Consider the following 23,808-nt stretch of genomic DNA (forward strand, 5'->3'; position numbering starts at 1 on the left):
CAAAGCTAAACATATGTGTGTAAGTGGAAGGCGAATAAGAGACAAGAAAAGGTGGCGGGGTAAAGACTTCAGGTTAAAGGTGACACTAATAATAATTCAAACCTCACTTAAGTCAACATACTTGGTTGCTGGATACGTAACCACAAACACATTGCTTGGCACAATAAAAACAAATTATCACATTTGTCAAATTTCCATTGGGATGAAACTTGCCATTTTCTATTTGGTTACCAGGAAACACACACACACACATACATAACCAAATGTTCTAGCCTACATTAAAGAGTCATGAAGGACTGAATTCACACCTACATATTGTTCAAGCTGAGAAATATCTTGTAGATACCTTAGTCGTCACAATAAAACAAATCCTTGGTTGGTAGATCTGTACATAGAGCATCTCAGAAATAAACTTCAATATCAGCTGACTGTAAAGTTTCAAAAGAAATATTTCCTGTACCACTTATCCACATGAAAAGGAGAGCTTCTTCAGGAAAACTTTAAATAGGATTGCGTTAAAGATAGAAAGATAGCAAAAGCATGATAATAAACATGTATAAAAGTTGTCAGACAGACCATTGACCAGTACACTTATGATACAATTAGAGAATAACCAACGAGCTACGAGGAATGACAAATTATCTGTCCTGAGTGAATGAATGGTGTTGATCACGTGTCTTTGGGGAGGGACTTACAGTATTTATTCACTAGGGACAGATAACCCATAATGTAGAGTTACGGGTAGGTTATTCTATATATTACCTTATGACATTTTAAGAGAGAAAATGAAAAAAAACCACCTGTGTGTAATGTCAACCCTACTTCACTGAAAGCAGCCTATTGTTCAGTTGATGTTATGTAATTGTGACATCAAGAACAATGGATAACATCATATCAAATCTTCTCAACAATGAAGCACTATGACGTCATAAGGCATCAGTTGACCAATCAGCATTGAGAATCATGAAAATGCACATGTGCAAATATCAGAAAGTTATTACACATGTTATCACACCTTGCAACAACGTCATTTTTGGCAGGCAATTTTTTTCCAACAGTTTGATGCATAATTATTTTTTAAAGAATGTCTGGGTCTTTATATTTTTTTCTATAAAATTCCCTACGATTTCTTCAGCATCGATGGGAATTGTTTCAATTATCATTTTGATGAGTCACATTCACAGTCTACAGCTTTATCATAAAAAAATGTATTATTAAATCTCATGTGTGTATCATCTTATTTATGTGTATCATCTTAAACCATCAAGAAAACTTGACATAAACGTTGGCAACAAATAATTTCTGGTTTCCTTGTTACATCCAAACCAGAATAAAATCATGTTAACATACCTAGAACATCGAGACTCATATCATGAACAAACAACCATTTGGATGAGTCCTGCAAATGATACTCATATACCAATTCCCTTTCTGACATGTGTCAATGAATTAAGTATATTTCATCCCTCTGGATTCATGTGAGACAAAGGTGCTAAAATAGTTAAATCTGAATATCCAAAATGTCAACTCAGTATCTTGGAGACAGGATACACTATCCCCTTTTTTTGTTAAACAACTACACAAACAAATGAAATGCCATGGAGATTTATACATTACAAACTTATCCCAGAAGTGAATACATCAAAATGTTAACCATGCGCAACACTATAAATTTCCAATGCAGTTTGAATGTGTGAACCAATTTCTTACACGTCATAAACCACACCAGCCTATATGGTACATAAAAACACTGCCACGGGCAACACATTGAAACCTCCCCCAAGATGTGAATGATATGAAGATATGAAGTTTTTACATCAATGACAATGCAGATATCCAATATAGCTGACAATGAGGCCATATTGGAGCACATGTTCAAATGACCAGTGAAATGTCGAAATGATAGTTATTCATTGTGTGAGTATGAGATTCAATTTATACACATACATATATGAGGGTGTTCACTCAATGGAGTCTCAATGTGAAGATGTGCACATGTATACCTAGTGTAGTCTTGCTGCCAGACTGTCACACCTCCAGTGACAGACAGTGGGCCCTTGTGGTTGTTGGCAATGGTATATGAATCATAGTACCTCTAAATCCATAACTGAGAACATTAGGGCCATAACACACACTATTATTTCAACCTTAATTACTAACATTGCAAATATACTCCTGTGTACACTTCTTTTGCTCTCAAAATTTAATTTAAATAACACGGGCCAATTTGGAACAAAATTTTCACTTACATTATACAAATTCTTTAATAATGAGTACCGATGGATTGTCCACAGTGCAATGACAAGGACAGCTCCAGCATTTATAAAGGGTTGGGGTTCAAAATATCAAAATCGTACAGGCTTCAAACACTGCGATTGTGTGTGGCTTGAATACCGAATACTTTAACCACAAGACTCACCCACCATCTTCCACTGTACGGGATTAACTGCTGAAAGGACTTATTCCACACGCCTCTACATAAGTGCAATATCCGGCTTCACGGGCTTCGGACAAGCGGCAAAAGTCACAGACTGAAGTACTACCTGATTAACTGCTGAAATGACTTATTCCACACGCCTCTACATAAGTGCAATATCAGGCTTCTCGGGCTTTGGACAAGTGGCAAAAGTCGCAGACTGAAGTACTACCGGTACACTTTGGCTGGCCCTTCTAGCTGGAGCCTATCATGTTTAATGTGCATAATGATATCATATGTTAAGTATCAGGATTACATGAATATTCTTTTGACCGATACATAAAAGTTGTCAAGTACTTTAGTTGTTGAAACTTATATTTGTTTAATAGGATCTGACATAACTGTACATATACATACTGTGGGGGTATCCGAATATAAAGAAATGGTAACAGATTAATCATTCCACTTTCTGGACTATATGTGTGAAAGTCCAAATGAATGTCTTAAGTTCTTTCAATTACCTGGGTATGATTCACACACGTCACTAAATACATAAAATGTCCAATATATCTGACAATCATCCCTTGCATGTTTCCAAAATCGTTAAAAAATAAAAATAAAAATAATCCATAGCATTCTTCTGTTACTGTATAATGGGAACATTTGACCTCTTTGTGAGTGTCATGTGAAGACTTTTCTCAATGACCCATTGACCCTTGATGACCTCTCACAAAGCTGATGACCTTGGATGACCTAGTGACCTTGATGGCTAAGTGACACAATGACCTCTCGTGATGACTGAAGTGACGACATGTGTGTATGACATTTTCCGGGACATCTTGGTTATAGTCTTTACACAGCACTCAGAATAAAATACCACCGCCAGTCTTCTCCTCAACCACGTCAGCTTTTCTGCAAACACATGAGAAAAAGAGTCATTTATGTTACAAGTGACCTTTTTTCAATAAATCAAATTCACTGTTCAAAGACAATTATTGTAACATTACTGAAAGAGATCCCTTCCAAAATGAACAGTAACACTAAATTAACACAAAATTAACACAAAATTAACACAATCAAATATCAAACATTCATCAACACATCAGTAGAAGCTTCAATGTATATTGAATAAGAAACATTGTGTCAGATACATATAGACAATGAAAATAATTTCAGGAAATTTGTTCAATTTACATAATTTCAAAAACGTTTCCTCAAGGCACAATAATCTATAGCATAATTCCTAATTCTGACAGAACATAAAACGTTCATGCTTGTCCTCTGAAATCTGGTTTCCACCAGAGCCCTGCTCTCATCCTGGCCATGCTGTTACAGAACTGTAGGTAGAGAGGCAGCTGTGGCCTTCATGCTCAACACTGACAGCACGCCTTGCCAACAAGCTATCCTACCACACACTCAGCAGGCACTGTGGCTACACCCTGTTTCATCAACACCAACTTTGTTATCAAATTGTCATGATGCAAAAACAACATTCACATTGTTGCTATTATTTGTTTGTTTGTTGTCTAACGACACACTCAGCAATATTCCAGCTTTATGACGGTGGCCTGTAAGTAAACAACTGTGGACCAGACAATCCAGTGATTGACATCCAGAGCATCGACAACCAAGTCAGCGAGTCTGACCACCCGATCACGTTGGTCGCCTCTTACGACAAGCATACCCGTTAGTTGCCTCATATGACCAGCATGGGTTTAATGAAGACCTAGTCTAATCCGGACCTTCACAGGTTGTGTTGCTGTTAAACACTCCAGGCAAATACAAAATCAGTCAAGACTTAGCAGCTTTTGTCACTAACCTCACACTAACATATTTGAGTTTTATTATTATTGAATGAGATCCAAATGAAACATTTGTACTGAAAATCATTGATATATTAGGAGACACATACCAGTTATTAGATTATTGCTCACATACATCAAAACCATGCACACAATCCATTGTAAGTGATGGTTCACACTTGAAAGATATGTTGACCTTTTCATTTTCTAAAACGTTTTTTCAAATATGAAAACCATTTCCAACGACTTACTGCCACCCTAACAGCATGCTGACTTTCACTGATGACATGGTGAGCACTTACTTGTGGTGGGACGATACACCGATGCATCAGTGGGATGACATGGTGAGCACTTACTTGTGGTGGGACGATACACCGATGCATCAGTGGGATGACATGGTGAGCACTTACTTGTGGTGGGACGCACTTACTTGTGGTGGGACGATACACCGATGCATCAGTGGGATGACATGGTGAGCACTTACTTGTGGTGGGACGATATACGGATGCATCAGTGGGATGATATGGTGAGCACTTACTTGTGGTGGGACGATACACCGATGCATCAGTGGGATGACATGGTGAGCACTTACTTGTGGTGGGACGATACACGGATGCATCAGTGGGATGACATGGTGAGCACTTACTTGTGGTGGGACGATATACGGATGCATCAGTGGGATGATATGGTGAGCACTTACTTGTGGTGGGACGATACACCGATGCATCAGTGGGATGACATGGTGAGCACTTACTTGTGGTGGGATGATACACGGATGCATCAGTGGGATGACATGGTGAGCACTTACTTGTGGTGGGACGATATACGGATGCATCAGTGGTATGATATGGTGAGCACTTACTTGTGGTGGGACGATACACCGATGCATCAGTGGGATGACATGGTGAGCACTTACTTGTGGTGGGATGATATGGTGAGCACTTACTTGTGGTGGGATGATATACGGATGCATCAGTGGGATGACATGGTGAGCACTTACTTGTGGTGGGATGATATACGGATGCATCAGTGGGATGATATGGTGAGCACTTACTTGTGGTGAACTCAGCGAACCTGATCACCCGATCACGTTAGTCGCCTTGTAGGACAAGCAAAGGTTGCTGAAGACCAATTCTAACCCTGCTCTTAAAGTTCCTGTATCGGTGTTGTTGTTTGGACTTCTGTACAAGATCTTTCAGTACATAAAACCCATACAACCTGTAGTAAGCATCTCATAATATTAGAACTTTTCTCCCCATAACAGAAGCAACAGCACAATTAAACAAACACCATGCTGTCAATGAACGTTCAGTCATCAACAATAGAACTGGAGCCATCTCAGCATGTGGCAAAACCTGGTGCAGACCACACCATGCAACTGTCTTACCCGTTACCATGGTTACCCGAGAATGATCACAACATATCCGAGTCCCAGGGCCCTAGCCAGTCTTTGCAAACTGGCACCTCTGACTAGAAAAACACCACTCAGTTTCAGCAGTCTTAGTAACCATAAACATTAAATATATCCAGCCGTGTAATTGATATGTCATATAGTACTCAAAAGAAGTTAAACTAGCACCTCACTCTTTAATATTACAATAGCTAATCTGTCATTGGGTGTTCCTTAACTTCTTTTGAGTAGTATACATACATGTAATGGCTTGAAGTTTCTCAAGAAAGTGAAAAAAAGGATTAAAAAATCATTTTGTTTCAGTTTGAGTCATGATGGCGATATGCCTTTGTTTCATCTATCATCCATCCATTTATCCCTCTTCCATCCATCTAACTTACATGTCATAATACAATGCTGAAACACTCAAATAAACCAGTGTCTCAAATCTCACTATTATTCATAAATGTTCAAATCTCACCACAATTCATAAACATTCAAATGTCACAAAATTGAAACATAAACATTAACAATCATCTTTTGCAAAAACCATTAACCACATGTTGCTGGTTGCAAAACAGACCAATCTAGTTTCTCTTTGTATTTCCATTTGGACGTATTAAAAAAAAGCAGAAATTAATTCTCCGAAACCAGACAACCTGAAATTCAGATGCTGCTTCTTGCAACAGGACATGAAGTATGATGATTTTGCAAACTATTTCATTAACTCGTAAGCAAGATCTCTCTGAATCATTCCATTCCACCACTGTCAATTTCCTGGACTTACAATTTCCAGGGTAACAGCAGGTACCCATCATTGTACAAATCACAAAAAGTTAAAGTGGAGATTTGGTGGTCACAATGATGGCACAATGTGGACAGTTGTATTGATGTCACAACGTGTGTATGACATGCACTTTGTGCCAAAACTTTTGCCTGAATATGGCTCTAAGCATCATTTTCAGGAGATTTTAGTGTTATAATATGGATTATTATCACAGTTAACTGGGCAACAGAATTTTACAAGATCCGGCATCAGACCAGTGGCTAAAGTCACAGACTGAGTGTGGCCAGCTAGCAATAAGGAGATGTATTGGGGAGGGAGTCAGTGAACAGCCATTTCAAATATGGCAACAATTCTTGGGGTAGCACACACAGACCAGTGACACATCTGATTTTGCATGACCTATTTGTGGTCAATTTCAATGAGCGTTATAAAGCAAGATGGCTAGTGACTTGTCGGGCTCATTGGTATTCAGGAGAGTAAGTCTCTTATAGGGCATTTATTCTGCTTTCACCAACACACCAGCAGTATCAGAGGGAACACCCAGACATAGGCTCACACACTGTACCCATATGGACCGAAAAAAATCCTGGAAAAAACCTCAATCACTTGATCTCACATCCACTTCTGACTGGTATTCAATACCGACTGTGGACATTTCATCAATACAAGACACAGAGAGAATGGAATAATACAGAGTTTCTTGCTAGAAAACATTTCATTTCATATGGTTAATAACACCAGTACCAAGTCAGAGGATTAAGGTACATGAATGAGTTCCCCGGAGCATGTTAGCTAACTTAAGCCAGCTAAGATATAGTTCTTCTGCATCTAGCTGAGAACTAGAGGCAACATATTACAGGCTGTGGGAGGGTGGGTCAGAGAGGACACAAGGATTGTCCCGAAAACATCACAAGTCGTCAGGAGGTTTTAAAATCATACACAAGTAACACAGGTTACTGTTTTGTTGAGTGAGTGAGTGAGTTGGGTTTGACACTGCTGTAAGCAATATTCCAGCTATACAACAGCAGAGACCACAATCAATGGTTTTCACAAGTGTTTACATGGGGCATCAAATCGGGGTCTTCAGCGGGAGGAGTGAATGGTTTAAGCACAAGACTTCCTCGCCGCCCTGTCCTATTAATCGAAATATGAATATAATATTTCTAGAATTTTTGTAAAAACTAACAACTTTCACTTACAGCTTTCAGGGAAAATGTCATCAAAACATTTTTATAAGTATTATGGGAAGGTTCGCAAAAACAGAAATGTTCGACATTTGGGGCGGATTATCCTTTTGGGCCAATCCATGGACATAGTCTCTGCTCCACCGTCCCAATAACAAATGGCCTATCCCTACAAATAATGGCAACTGTCCGAACTGTCAGGTGGATGCACATCAATCATATGGCAACAAACTATTTCAAAATTAATACACTTAGGAACACATTTAAACATGCTTTTTCAAGCCAAACATGAATTCCTAACACTCATCTAAAAACAGGCAGGGACAAAAATTATAAAGGGATAGGAAAACCTTGCAAGGAATTCCACATCAATTAAATGCTGATGTAGTATGTGTAAAACTGATTTAATGTCTAAAAAAAATGTTTCCTCAGAAAAGCTAGCGATGTGAAATTTGCAGCATTTTTCTGCCTAGGAAATCTATGTCTTAAGTCGATGTAAAATCAAACATGGATTATTAGATCTGAAAGAGTCAGACTTCAGAGCAGAAAACAAAATGCTGTTATTTTGGTGTAAAAGTTGAAGAGTGTAAAATAAATATTTACAACAGTAATACAAGATTTCAAAGATATGTCATCCAATTTTGAGAAAAAGAAAGAAAAAAACCATATGACAATAAAAATATTCTGTGCGTCTATTCTAAATGGCAGCAACTGGCATGTTGGCTGCATTGTGTAGCATATATGTATATGGAACAAGACATTCCAAAACTGTTTAAACGGCAAGCAAAGAACTGATGTTAATTTGGACTAGATCAAGTCATATTTGGGCAAAAATATTTGAATAAACTGCTACTTTTTGTACTGTTTTTCTTAAATGTTTAGCACACGCAAATGATTTCACACCATTGCAGCACTGTTGTTGAGAGACAGATGATTTTATTTGGACATAGCATTGTCTTCGGAAACTACTCCATTAATTTGGTGGTAGGATGTAAAACTTATATCTGTACAGAAATGGTTGGTCAAGTCAGAAGCCCTAGAAAGAACAATTTATATTAAGGTTTCATAATCTTCAAATAATCTTTGCCCATAATATTGATTCAGTTTTCATAGAGTGAGTGAAAAAGAACTAAACAATATAATTGTTAACATGGTTAGATTTGTCCTGGAAACACACATTGAGTTTGTCAGAAAGAAAATGATTTTGCAAATAAAACAACAATGGTTTCATAACACCTTAATCTGAGCACAGAATTTGAAACCACACGAAACTGAAAATATGACCGATATATAACAAGTCAGAACCCAGTATCAGAAGGTGACATCTTTGCTTATTGAGTAACGTGACATAATCAATGTGTGTTTGTTTTAGTGGACAACATCATGTATGAGAGATATGTGTCTATCGAACATTCCTGACTTCAATGCGCAGAAGGTAACATATCAGTTGGTAACAGAATGTTAGTGTGGTAACAACAGGAATGGCGGCGACGGCCGGATGCTTGAAGCATGCTATCGGTGACTACTGACAAGAATCAACAAGGTTGAAGTATGAAAATGGACGATGTGGAGATGGTGACACCATCTCAAACAAACCCTCACATGCTTTCTGCATAGACTGTTCAGTGGAAACATGGCTGTAGCTGGTGTCTGCTGCTGGTATTTGACCCTAAACTTTAACATTGGGGCTGCAACAAGACTCCTTCACTTTCATGCTTAATTTCAAATAGTGAATAATATTTCATAATGACAGCATTAAATATATTGCTCAAAAGAAGTTACAGAACACCCGATTCTGTCATATTACTATAGTTAATCTATCCTGGTATAACTATAGTTATAACATATAATTAGGTGTTCTGTTACTTCTCTTGAGTAGTATAGATCAACAAAAATACTAAAATCAGGGGCGGGGATCGGGGCAGGGGAGCTAACACATTTATGACTGTGATGCCGCAAGGGTGTGGACAGACCATGGCCCATCACTGGAATGAATCGGATATTCAGCATGCAGATCCTGGCTCATGTAAGGGATGCAACTCTGCTTACAGTATTACAGCTTCTTCTTCTTTAGACCACTGCATCATCTACGTCACTTTATCTCAGAATAGCTAAACTGGGTATTGTGTCAGCAATATGGCTGCTATTTACCCAAATCCTGGAACCCTGGAACCTACATAAGGACAGGACATTAGCAATTATTTGATTCAGTTCTGATAATATTCAATAGAAATGTTCAGTATCAAAGCAAAACATGAATCAGTTTCCTTAGAGTTGGAGTACACAAGGGTTTTATTTCAAGAATCCTTCCTTGAGTGGGGTTATTGGTATCTATGAGTTATCTGCAGTGTTAGGCCCCATACTTGTACATCGTGGGCTGTATCTAGACTCACCAAAACTAGGTAGATGAAAGTGTTAGACTTAACTGAATACTATATAGTTAAACTGGTAGTACATATTAAAAATTACAAAAGTGAACTATGGCAAGAAAAGAGACCCAAAGAGTTCTACGGGGCATCCTGGCAATGTTCACCACCCTCAAGTCAAAATTTCTGATAATCAGAGTCTTCAGTGTATAGCATACTTAGATACATATATTCTATGGAGAATATATACAATATATCTAAGTGAGTAGATGGAGTGAATGTTTAATGTCCAGTCAGCAATATTCCAGCCATGTCACAACGACCTGTAACTTTCTAACCTGTGCCAGGCAAACCAGTGATTGATAGAATGTACTATGGTCCACACCATCAGGGTCACTGACACGGGTCACCAAGCCTGACCACCTAATGCAATGAAGTTGCCTTTCATGACAAGCATCGGTTGCTGGAGATCTATTCCCGCTGATTAGAAGTTTTGTCTGTTTGTTTTTTAAACCCACCTTCAGCAATAATCCCACAATATGACGGCAGCCTGTAAATAGCTGTGTCTAGACCAGATAATCCAGTGATTGACATTAAGAACAACGATCCACGCCTTAGTTACGATGACACACCATCAACTAAGTCCCTGAGTCTGACCACCTGATCCATGTGGTTTGCCTCTTGAGACCAGTATAGGTTGCTGGGGCCTACTCTAACTGGAAATCCCCACCGGCTGGTTAGAATCAAAGACAAACCAGTGATTGACAGTATGAGCAATGACCCACACATACTTTCAGCCCGTTCCACAGTGGGGATCTTAGCACTTATGTAATCGTAACTCACATACTTTAACACAGATTTACAATCATCGTAGCAATGAGGTGATCGTAAGTCCATACTTTAACATAGACTTGCGATCATCGTAGCACTAAGGTGATCGTAACTCCCATACTTTAACATAGACTTACTATCATCGATCATCGTAGCACGAAAGTGATCGTAACTCCCATACTTTGACATAGACTTACGATCCTTGTAGCACTAAGGTGATCGTAACTCCCATACTTTGACATAGACTTACGATCCTTGTAGCACTAAGGTGATCGTAACTCCCATACTTTAACACAGACTTATGATCATTGATCATCGTAGCACTAAGGTCATTTTGTGGAACGAGGTCCTGGTCCCTGAGCCTGATCTCCAGGTCCTCCTAGTAGCGAGTTCTTACAACATGCATGAGGTACAGGGGACCTATTTTAACCTGCAATCCCCACAGGGCAGTGCTCTGTGTCTACAACACGACTACATACGCTAGGTGTTGCTACCGCTATGTACCACTGTCTGTGCAGAAAGCTGAGAGTGCATGGTGATGCACCACCAAACATCAGAACTATCAAGGTGACTACGTGTGAAGTATTTCCACTTCTGGATCCACAGGTGCTGGCGGGAAATTCATCGTAACTGTGGTTTGTCTACATGCACAAGTGAAAATAGTGAACTTTCTTTGTGCAAAACATAACCATCATCATCATAACAATGACCGATATCATGCTATGTGAAGTGATTAATTGCAAATATCTTAAAACATAACATCCTCTGTCAAATATCATGGAAAAAATTATTCTGTAGACTATAAAAATCAGATTCTCATGATAAATCCTGACGATCCTGACATAGTCCGACTTGACACTAATGCCAACCTTGATGTTCAAGCCCATGTTTCATGACGCCAACCTGTTTAACATTCGGGAGTTGCAGCAAAATTAACATGTCATTTCCAACTTCCATATTCCAAACTTCTTTTCATTTCATGTTCTACATATTTTCTGAATGGAAATGACATGGAAATTTGTAGCCCCTAAAACAACAAAATGTCTTGAATTTAACAAACTTACGTTGACATCTTCCCCGAGTCCATTCTCCTCTCCTTCCTAATAGCATCATCAATGTTGGTGTCATTAATAATGTAACTTGGTGTTACTATTATCCAATAAGGTCAAGAAAACCCAAACACTGCCCAATACTCCGTGATTTTAGATTTGCAGAGGAAACCAGTGAATGAGTGTGTTTGGTTTTACGCCGCTACTAGCAATATCCCAGCTACATCACGGCATGGACACCAGATAGGCTTTTCACACATTGTACCCATGCAGGGAACTGAACCCGGGCCTTCAGCGAACACTTTAACCACAGGGCTACACCACCGCCCAAACCAGTTTGTGAACAAGGTGTTTGTATTATTTGATAGAGATTATGATGAAAAAATCACTAGTTTTAGTTGCAAATATTTCTGGAATCAAATATATGATATATATGAAAAAGTAATAAAATAAACAACATAAAACTTTTCTGCTTGATTGTGTGTTTCTGTACAGAAATGAACAACGTTGAATTTCTTGGAATTATTTTGATATAATACACAACAACCTTGACCCACTGTGCATGTACATAAATTACCACCATATCCGCCGCATTAAGCAATCTGCACCAATATGAACCCTAAGACCAACGTCTAAACCAATTTGCAAGTGCACGCTACTAAGAGCCAACATTTATGACAGCAGGTATTTGCTCGTGTATAGTGCAGATTTTTCACAGAAAACATCAGTGTAGAAGGGGAATATAATTGCCTCGTAACTATAATCACACAAGTTTTTGTTTCATCGATGCTTGAACTAAGTTTGTTCACTACCGATCCATCTCCGACAACAAATTGAACTTGTAGTGTTTAGTTTTAATAAGTGCCTCCATTATCAATTTTCTAAGCAACATTGTGCTTATTATGGCGAATACGGTACGTTAAATCCCATTTTCCACCTATGAATGTACTGGTAATAATCCACTACAAAGTCTGAGTACAATTGTGTATGAACACAGTACATTAAATCCCATCTTCCAGTTATAGAGTAATAGTCAACTACACGGTCTGAGTACAAGTGTGTATGAACACAGTACATTAAATCCCATCTTCCAGCTACAGAGTAATAGTCGACTACACTGTCTGAGTACAAGTGTGTATGAACACAGTACATTAAATCCCATCTTCCAGCTATAGAGTAATAGTTGACTACACGGTCTGAGTACAAGTGTGTATGGTTCATGCAGCATGAGAGGTGCATGACGGGGTACCCACCTCTCCGGCCAGCTGATAGTGCTGCTTCCTCAGATCCCCTAGCTTCCTCCGCTCCTGCTCCAGCATCGTCTCCAGCTCAATCACACGCACCTGGGAACAGGAGAGAATATAGGGTGACACAGTGACAACATGTGACAAGAGTCATCAGGAGATGACATGTCTCACCGGACTGGCGCAATTCGGAAAATGGAGTTTGGCTACTGATACCGTTGGATACCTTCAGTTCAGAGAAGAAAAAAATAATGCAGTTCAGCATTTTTCAATATCCCAACAGTTTTGGAGTCCAGCTCCAGAAACAAGCACGACCCTCATAGTCAGTAAATTCCAACTTGTCGTCATGAAAACATGAAAAAATAAATAAACAAACATCCCAAATCATCAAAAGGTACTAGGTAACGACTAGATTGATCTGCATAGCTTGTTTCACCCAGAAATATTCAACAGTTTCAAATTCTGCTCCAGAAAGGAGCACTAGTCTCATTTTCAGTAATGGTCCAACTTGTCTTCATGAAAAAAATATCCCAAAATAAAAATATCCTAAATCATCTAAAGGCACTAGACTGACATTTATAACAAGTTTCAACAAGGAATATTCAGAAGTTTAGGAGTTCTGCTCTGGAAATGGAAAATAGATGCCTGATGGACGAACGGACATGCTGATTGCTATATGCCCTGTTTTTCAAACTGGGGAGATAATAATGGGTGAGAGAGAGAAAGTGTTAGATTTAATGCGGCTTTGATCAGTATTCCAGTTACATCGCGATGTGTCATGTGATAAGATTTGGTGAGATCATACAGTGTGACACATGGCGAACTGACAAAACAGTGAGACATGGCGAGAAATGATGAGACAACAGTGAAACAGGGACACACTTCATTCACACACAAGACAGTCGTCCCAGGAGCCGACAAGCACTTTCTCCAACCATGGTCCACACCACTAACCTGAGTCTGCATCTCCATCCTCTTTGTGTCATGGAGAGACAGCTGGGTGAAGTCCATCAGATCTGGAACAGTCACAATAGTAACATCAAGTTTTCATTGCCTCCTTACAGCCAGTAGCAAATGCTTATGAGTGAGTGAGTGAGTCGGGTTTGACCCCCCTTTATACATTATCCAGGGGTGGCCATATCCAACTGATCAGCAGCTCATTTCAGACAGGTGGCTTACCAGTATGTCAAATAGCTAGAATTGGATATAAAACAACTTGTCCCTCAGGATCTTCACCGGTCTCGACTAATGGACTAGAGGCAGTGTTTCAGTTACAGCACTGTATACCTGCTTAATGTGGGAAGAGAACCCGAAATACTGTCTTAGGTCTAAGACGTTTACCACTTCGGTGAAATTCACAAGCATGAGTATGGTGCTTTACAAACCGAGAAACATATTCAGGGCAAACCAGGATTCAAACCCACAATCAAAGGTTCCTGGCACGCATAAGGGACGCAACTCTGCCCAGCAAATTGCAGAGTTTGTTTGTTTGTTGTTTAACGCCGCATTCAGCAATATTCCAAAAATAATCGAGTCTGGACCAAACAATCCAGTGATTGACATCATGAGCATCGATCCACGCAATTTGGATCGATGACATGTATCAACTAAGTCAGCGATCCTGACCACCCGATCCCGTTAGTTGCCTTTTACGACAAGCATAGTTGCTTTTTACGGCAAGTATGGGTTGCTGAAGACCTATTCTACCCCGGAATCTTCACTGGTATCAAATTGCAGTGCCTTAGATGAGTGAGCCACCCCAGTCGCCAGCAAGTGCTTGAGACTGATCGTTTCAATGATAATTAAAAGATGCTGATACATCATATAACAATACAGCTGGTTAGCATGGGTTAGTGTCCAAAAGCATAATATGTATGTACGTTTGTTGTTTAACACCACACTCGGCAATATTCCAGCTTTATGAAGGCAGTCTGGAAATAATGGAGTCTGGACCAGACAATCCAGTTATTGACATCATGAGCATCGATCCAAGCAACTGGGAACCTGACCACCTGATCCCATTAGTTGCTTCTTACGACAAGCATAGTCACCTTTTATGGCAAGCATGGTTTGCTGAAGATCCATTCTACCCTGGATCTTCACGGGTCAACAAACATAATAATGTGAATGAATTTCTGTGTTCATTTTAGGTTAAACAATACAAACAATAACATAACCTTGTCATATTTGTTTTTACCCAACATACCAGAACACAGGAAAAATGGCAGAAATCTGACTCACTCTTATCCTCAACTATCTGTGAAGCAGTTTTGGCAGATGCTACAACATTTCCTGTGGCCTCGTTGACTTTCTTTGATGCTCGAGACAACTCGGACAACCCTTCACTCCCTCGATCAGCCTTGACCTTTGAGGCCACGGTAAGCTGTGCGGTGCTGGCTGCGATCTCCTGGGCACAGACCATCAGTTCCTCGAACTTGCCCTCGCCCTTCACCAACTTGTCTGCTGCCTCCCTGCAAACATCATCTACTCAGTGAACAATGACATTACACAGCAGACACGGAATATAGGCCTTGTCAAGTAGAACGGGCAAGAAAAAGCATTTCAGATCAATGAGTGATTGAGTGAGTTAATACCACTTTTGACAGTATTCCAGTTATATCACAGCGTGTGCAAGGAAAGACCGAAATGATGCAGGTCTCAGATTTCTACCTCTCTGGTAAATCCCAAAAGCACGGGTATGGTACTGATGAACCTAGAAACATAATTGCGTCAAAGCGGGATTTGAACCCACAAATCCAAGGGATGTCACTCTGCACAGCAAATTGCAGCACCTTAGACCATCTTTCAAATGAGTGAGTGTGTTGGGTTTTGCACTGGTTCTAAAAGTAGTTCAGTAAAAACAGGCCCACGATTTGTATGTGCTGAAAGCCACAAGGATAGGTATGGGACTAACAAACCAAGGATCATAATCAGTCTTAGATTCAAATCCAGGTCCAGTTCAACCTGGCATGGCAAAGGGACACAACTCTGCACCAAGCCATGTTTTGAAAGGAAAGCAACAAGTTATTATTGCAACAAGCAATGATCGGACCATATTAGTATGACTCACCTTCAAAAAACCTTTATATTCCTTCAACAAACCTCCATATATCTTCAAGGATCCTCCAAATGCATTCAACAACCCTTCATATTCCTTGAATAAACCCCCACATTCCTTAAGAACCCTCCATATATCTTCAAGAATCCTCCAAATGCATTCAAGAACCCTCCATATTTGTTATTCCTTCAACAGACCTCTTAATTCCTTTAACAAATATCCATATTCCTTCAAGAACCATCCATATTCCTTCAAACTTCCGAGCTTACTTGCACGGTTATCCTACAACAAACCTCCACATTCCTTCAAGAGATCAAAGACTCAGGACAAGCACCTGTTTCTGTTTGGCTTGTTTCAAAATACACCATTACTTACATGAGAGTGGAGGCACCAAAGCCCACAGCCTTGGCCGCAGATATTAACCCCTCTGTCCAGCGGTGATGCTTCTTGTAAAAATCTTTGGCTGTGGATGTCCCCTGGAACAGTCAGAATGACACATGGAGGTACTGTGGCAGCACTAATGAAAGAGTCATGGATGGCATAAAGTGTCGCAGGATACAGACGATTACCATTTTGGTAAACCCACAAGCAGCTTCAGACAAAGTGAGGATCATAACTGGGTTGATTCAGATTTGAACTCAAGACCAGCGAACGCAGAGTGACAACATTTCACTGACATCATAGTGTGTCAGCTTCATATCGATTGAGTGAGTGAGTTGTGTTTAACACCGCCCTTAACAGCATTCCAGTTATATCAAAGTGTGTCAGCTAAAGGTGGGAGGAAAGCCCGAAGTGATCCATGACTTAGACGTTTACTACTTTGGTGAAACCTAGAGCACGGGTATAGTGCTGACAACCCTAGAAACATAATCGGAGCCAACGGGATTCGAACCCAAATACATAGGTTTCTGGCATGCCCAAGGGACACAACTCTGCACAATGAATAGGACACCTCAGACCTATGGGCCACCCCTGCCCCCAGTTCATATCAAAGGAACACACAAAGTGATACAGGACAGCCAACAACCGCAAAGTTATACTTCAGATAAGCTCATAATTTGGTGGAACTGGGGTGTGAACTAACAACAAGTGGATTCTGGCCCCTCAGGTATGCCTTGAACTGTTTGCCCACCTGTGGCCGGTTATTATGATAATATTTTTCAGCCATCACAAAGGTGTACCATATGTATCCTTGACATTAACGTTACTGCTGGTCACATCAGAATCATTCTTCAAAGGCGTTCAACTGTCTTTCACACAACTTTTTAAACACTGAATTCCCCATTTTTCTCCTCACACCACAATGACTATGCAACGATAACAACTTCACCCTGCACTGCTGATTACGCACCCTGCCCTGGAGTACAATCTGCTTCTGCACATCCCTGGATTTCTCTATTAGCACCTTGATGGCCTGTAAACACGAGAAAAGTTAAAGTGAGTCAGAAAACAACAAAACACATCAATGTTTAGGCTACCTGTTTCATCAACATAAACCAGAGTTAAACTGGAATACTAACACATGAGAGAGGAAAGACTTTATATAATGCCACTACAGGCCCATCCATGTTATAGAAATATCAACCTGAAACAGGATTTATTGTGACAATAATCATATGACCTGTCTGTCTGTTAATCTACATTTGGCTATCAAACAGCCATCATGTGGTGATGGAACTGGAATGAAAAGCAGGCCACTACATATATATGTTCCATGGACATGAAACCAGTCAATGAATCATCAAAGAAACTGTTTCATGGCACTAAATAGTCAGAGTGGTCTCCCCTTACTGACCTTCATGAGAGCTGTGCAGGCATCCAGGATTCTCTCGTTCACCTCCAGCTCTATACCCGTATTGTCCTCCCTCGTCTTCTGCAGCATCTCCTGTGAAACAAAACCAGTGCTGGTTCAGCCTGACATCAAGCACCCATCTCCAAACTCTACTTCAACAACATGATGGCGTTTTGCTGGACCAGACAATCCAGTGATTGATACTGGGAGCAGTGATCCACATCTTCATGTTGTGTCTGTTGTTTAATGCTGTTCTCAGCAATATTTCAGCCCTATGAATAACAGTCTGGACCAGACAATCAAGTGATTCATATTATGAGTAACATCCCACATCGTTGGGGGTACAATGCCATACAATCAACCAATTCAATGAGTCCAACCACTTGATCCAATTTCATCCAAGCAAAAGTTGCTGGGGAGCAAATTCAAACCCCTGAATGCGGGTAATCAAGCAACGAGACTAGTTTCATACACTGTACCTATGAAGGGCACTGAACAAAGACATTCTGAGCAAGCACTTTAACAACTGGGCTACTCTACAGCCCCAAGGAGATAAAACTCCTCCTTGAAGGTTCTTCCCAGGTTCTACCCAGTTTGTGTCCTCTGTAAGTGCGACTAACCTCTATCTTCTTGGCTGCCTCTTCAATGGCTTTGGTTGTTGAGGACATCTCCTTGTCGACAAGGTCCCCGATCTCCTCAGCTTTCACGTCCTCCATCTTGGGGACCAGGTCCTCTGCCAGCTTCATGACGTATTGCACTTTCTGGATGCAGTCATCCACCTCAGATGTTGTGTTGCCACCTGCAAGAAAAGGGCATCACAACTTTATGGAACAAGTTATTGTGAGCGATTCTTATTTCACTTTCAGCAATATTCAGCAACATTCAAATGGCATGTAAATAATAACAATAATAATCCAGCTATATCAATGACCTGTTATCAGCACTGTCCAACAAGTTAAAAGGCATACCACAATTAACTAGATAAATAAATATATATATACACCTTTGCTGTCAACATCTGCAGTCATTGCTCAACAACACACTTTTCCATATATTTGAAAACAGTTATACTAACAAGCATTGGCATGATTCTTAACAGATATATTAATGATAAGTATTGTAATGTAGCACATGGTAAACATATCTCCTCAAATCTCATTATCGACATTTTTGGGAAGGTGGGTGCAATCAAAAAATTGGAAAAAAGGAAAGAAAACGTCCGGCTAAGACAGCAGTATTCAGTGTTGGCTGCAGGTGTCCACTCTGCACTGTACATCTGAGACAAGGTACCAGTTAGCAGGTACCCATAGCCTACCTTTGCCAACAGCATCCAGCAGTGACACCCCGGAACTCCCCGTGTCTCGACAAGCATTGGCCAGTTCCTCCCCTGGCTCTATCTGTGCGGAGTGGGACGTAGCGAACCCATGCACGATACAGTCACTCATTCGATGTGAAAACATGCTGATTGTCCCAATCAATATATCTAAATCTGAAATACATACAGGTAAAGTTTCACACTAAGAACTACAACACAATCTCAAAATCAGCCATTTCTACATATTGGACAAATAAGGCTAAAAACAAAATCGTCTTAGTTCTCAGGCACTGCTGCATCATTACAAAAAAAAAACATCAAAACTCTTCAAGCCTGTGCATAAGACGACCCCCCTTGAAAGCCCCCTAGGTACGAAAAACTTGCCTTATACACAGCGATATACAAATTTGGATTCTTACTAGTTTGTACAACCCCAAAACAACCAAAAACACCCACCCGCAAGATATTTTCAAAAGCAATTGCCTGAGAACCAATTCTTTTATTTCTTTACGCCTCAAAGTGGGAGTTTGGTTTAATGCCACTTTGAACAGTATTCCAGTCATATCATGGCGTGTCAGCTTGACGTGGGAAGAAAGTCTAAAGTGATGCAGGTCTAAGACGTTTACCACTTTGGTGAAACCCACAGGTATGGTGCTGACAAATCTGGAAATAATCAGGGTAAACTGGTAATAGGATTCTGGCGTGCCCAAGGGGTGCAACTCTGCACACCAAGTTGTGGTGACATAGACGACTGGGCCATTATTAACGGTATGAAAGTATTGGGTGATCTTAACCTCTTTCTAGTATTATATATATTTTGTGGGTTTATATTATGAGGATACTAACTGTAGACCTATCTTACAAGGTGTTGTACAAGGCATCCTACAAGGTATGATTTCAGGTGTTACTTCCAAGGCTGTGATGACTGATGGACACCTCACCTTTCTTTTCCCCAGTGTATGCACCATGACTCTGTCGTAGCTTCGTCAGACTCTCCAACACAGGCTCTGCTCTCATCAGTAAGTATTCTGAAAAAAGGAGTGTCATATGTCAAACTGGAGCACTAAACCAAGAAATAGATGCCATGCGCACCTTTCATTACATAACAAATCAAACTGTTTTTACATTTTTAAGCAGAAACTGTAAGTTCTAAAATTTCAGAGAATACAAAGATTCTGTATCACTTTCTTGTCACTGTAAAATCAGTCCAAAATTCATAGTCATCCATAAAGTCAAAATTGAAACAAAAATAATTCTTCACCTTATTAGATGACTGCTTGTGTGTCACGTATCTAGGATAACCAGTGGTTGACATTATGAGCCCCAGTATCAGGGAATGGTGACACACAATCAGCTAATCACACATTACTACCCACTATACTATAACTATCCTATAACTGCCCTATATAACCCGCCCCTAGGGTGTATGAGCCTACCTGCTGTACATGTGACGGTTGTGTGTGTCGGGTTCTCATTCTGCTCCAGAGCATCCTGTATTATAGCCTTTCCTTCGGACACGCCTCTCTCTGCAATACAAACACATCTTAGCCCTCCTCACTGAACAGGAACACTTCTGTCAGAACATACAAACATTATCAGTGTTCTGAAGGAACTGAGACACATAGTATGTAATGTGTGACAGTTGATGTTACTCTTAAGATTGGAACACCCATATCCAACATACAACATTCCATTGATGTCTCACCTTAATGATGAAGTCCAAGCCTGTTGCAAAAAGTGAACTTAGTGCTAAGGTGATCTTAACTTAAACAGGCTTACAATAGCCGTAGCTTAGCGCTAAGGTGATCCTAAATTGAACAGGCTTACAATAGTTGTAGCTAAGTGCTAAGGTGATCTTAACTTGAACAGGCTTACAATAGTCGTAGCTAAGTGCTAAGGTGATCTTAACTTGAACAGGCTTACAATAGCCGTAGCTTAGTGCTAAGGTGATCTTAACTTGAACAGGCTTACAATAGTCGTAGCTAAGTGCTAAGGTGATCTTAATTTGAACAGGCTTACAATAGCCATAGCTTAGTGCTAAGGTGATCTTAACTTGAACAGGCTTACAATAGTCGTAGCTTAGTGCTAAGGTGATCTTAACTTGAACAGGCTTACAATAGCCGTAGCTTAGCGCTAAGGTGATCCTAAATTGAACAGGCTTACAATAGTCTTAGCTTAGTGCTTGACATTGAATTTGACAGGAATATACCCCAGGTAGTGTTATAATCAATTCTGAGTTTTATGAAACAGGGTCTTCGGTTTATTTTAAAATCATCCTGTCACCTTGTTTCCATTTGATGTGATGGGAGTCCATGTTATGTTATGCCACAATCATCCATGTTTCAGCTGTATCACAGTGCCATGTAAATAACTGTTTCCTGACCAGGCAAACCAGTGGTTGACAGCATGAGCAACAATCCATGTTGTCGGGGTGTATCACATACATTTTGGTAGGTTACACATTGTAACCTCAAGATCCTTGTTTGAGTAAGCTCGACCTTCAAGCAGGATGGAGACTGTTTGCACAGCATCAATTTGACCACCAAGTCAAGTCAAACCTTCCCCATCACCAAGTACCACAAACATACAATGGATACCCTTACCTAACAGTTTCTTGTGCAGGTCATCAATTTGACCACCAAGGCGACTTTCACTGTCCTGCTTGTCTGTCTTCAGCTGATCCAGTTGTTTCTGAAGCTCATCCAGCTTCTCGGTCAGAGATTCCTCTTTCGAGGCCTTCTCAGCCAGAGTTTGGTCCAACTGCCCCTGCAGTTGTGACACCTGTTCACTCAGTCTCTTCTCACTCTCCTCCCTCTCCTTCTGTGTGGTGGACAAGGATGCCTGCAGCGAGGACAGCTGACCACACAGCTCCTGCTCTCGCTGGTCGCCCCCTTGCTGCACTTCGGACAGGCGGGATTCAAGGGAGGCAACTGATGTTTGACTTTCCTCTAACTGAGATTCTAGAGTAGATTTGCTGTCCTCTAAATTTTTTACTTTACAGTCAAGGTCCTAAAATGGAAAAAAATTAAGATAAAAAAAGTTCCATGACGTTTATACTTCATGTGACCTTTGGGTAACTGTTTCAGTTAATGGAACCACTATCACATGACAATACCTCCATAAATGCATTCTGAAGTGTAGGGACACTCTAGGCTTTGATACAATGGAGACTATCCCAAATGCATTTTTCGTTTGTTTGTTGTTTACAACCACACACTCAGCAATATTCCAGCCATATGGTGGCCTGTAAATAATCAAGTCCAGACCAGACAACTCAGTGATTGATATCACGAGCATCCATCCAAGCAATTGGTCTGACCACCTGATTCCATTAGTCGTGTACTTCCAACAAGCTTAGTCGCCTCTTACGACAAGCTTGGGTTGATGAAGACCTATTCTAAGCCCCAAGGCCCAAGATACTTATTTAATTATGCCATAATGATCTCAACTGTGCGCTTTGCACTCTAATACAAACAAATTCAACTATTTTTATTATTACTTTGTATCTTATTTTCATACATACTTTGTGAGGTGCACATGGATTGCTGGGAGATAATAATCAAGATTTAACCTTGCTGTTTGGTTACTTCCTGAGTGAGGCTGGCAGAGGAAGTGAAGGGGTGGTGATTGTATCACATTAAACAATATGTTCATAATTACAAAAGCATCCTTTCAAGATGCTCAATGTTCAAGTCAATCAAAATCATTTATTCATTCTGAGTTTGTAGCAAGAAATCCTAAGTAAACAACTAACATTTCATTCGTGGTTGGTATGTATCATCTTCAGTGAAACCTAATTAATGACGACGGTGCCATTCCTAGTGAAATCATCTGGTTTACCAAATATCCAGATTATCAAACCAAGGGTGGTAAGGAAAGTTGCTTATATAAAAGACGTTCCCAGATCATCTGGATGAGGAGGTTTCTAAAGGGTTAGGTTTTACTTTTGTTTGTTGTATAACGCTGCACTCAGCAATATTCCAGCTATATGACGCCGATCTGAAAAGAATCAAGTCCGGACCAGACTGTTCAGTGATTGACATCATGAGAATCGATCCACACAACTGGGATATGATGACATGCATCAACCAAGTCAGCGAGCCTGACCACTTGATCCAAAAGCTTGAGACCTATTCTGACCAGAAATCCACAGGGTTCAGACTAACAAGCTTTCAATGTAAAGGTAGTCTTCCTTTGCTACATGTTCCCTATCTTACTACCAACGGCGTACATGTACAAAATATCAAATAACATATTGGTAAGATCTGTACACGTCAACAGTACGATCTTGACAAGCATACATATTCTCGTGGATATAGAAGCAGGGGTGGGTACAATGGGAATATTCAGGATACAAAGGCTGGATCGATTACAAATAGATATATGTACAGTACCATACCACTGATTCAACAGCAAGCTAGCATTACCTTGCTCTTCTGCCATCCCTCATAGAACTCATCCAAGCCGGCAGCCTGCCAATACATTAACCGACACCATCGTTATATTCAGACGAGCTGTGGAGACCTTATATGGCCACACAGGACATGCTGTTAGTACATGCTGACCATACATAC

General features: G+C 40.2%; 1 protein-coding gene across 1 annotated transcript in view; it reads right to left on the minus strand.

Annotated features, from left to right (window-relative positions):
* Positions 1-359: 359 nt before the first annotated feature.
* Positions 360-23,808, minus strand: part of LOC139456533 (huntingtin-interacting protein 1-like) — a 72,937-nt gene continuing 49,488 nt past the window's right edge. Inside the window, exons 19-32 of the mRNA XM_071238302.1 lie at positions 21,838-22,243; positions 20,671-20,760; positions 20,176-20,262; positions 19,235-19,408; positions 18,540-18,718; positions 17,923-18,012; positions 17,479-17,541; positions 16,503-16,603; positions 15,311-15,540; positions 14,024-14,085; positions 13,079-13,168; positions 11,841-11,876; positions 5,606-5,688; positions 360-3,328 (exon numbers count right to left, since the gene is read on the minus strand). Of these exons, the coding sequence (XP_071094403.1) occupies positions 5,632-5,688; positions 11,841-11,876; positions 13,079-13,168; positions 14,024-14,085; positions 15,311-15,540; positions 16,503-16,603; positions 17,479-17,541; positions 17,923-18,012; positions 18,540-18,718; positions 19,235-19,408; positions 20,176-20,262; positions 20,671-20,760; positions 21,838-22,243 (1,665 nt within the window). The 3' untranslated portion in view covers positions 360-3,328; positions 5,606-5,631. The remainder of the gene's footprint in view (positions 3,329-5,605; positions 5,689-11,840; positions 11,877-13,078; positions 13,169-14,023; positions 14,086-15,310; positions 15,541-16,502; positions 16,604-17,478; positions 17,542-17,922; positions 18,013-18,539; positions 18,719-19,234; positions 19,409-20,175; positions 20,263-20,670; positions 20,761-21,837; positions 22,244-23,808) is intronic.

This window comes from Haliotis cracherodii, unplaced genomic scaffold, assembly GCF_022045235.1.
Source record: "Haliotis cracherodii isolate W230 unplaced genomic scaffold, xgHalCrac1.p SCAF_11, whole genome shotgun sequence".
Lineage (NCBI taxonomy): Eukaryota > Metazoa > Mollusca > Gastropoda > Lepetellida > Haliotidae > Haliotis > Haliotis cracherodii.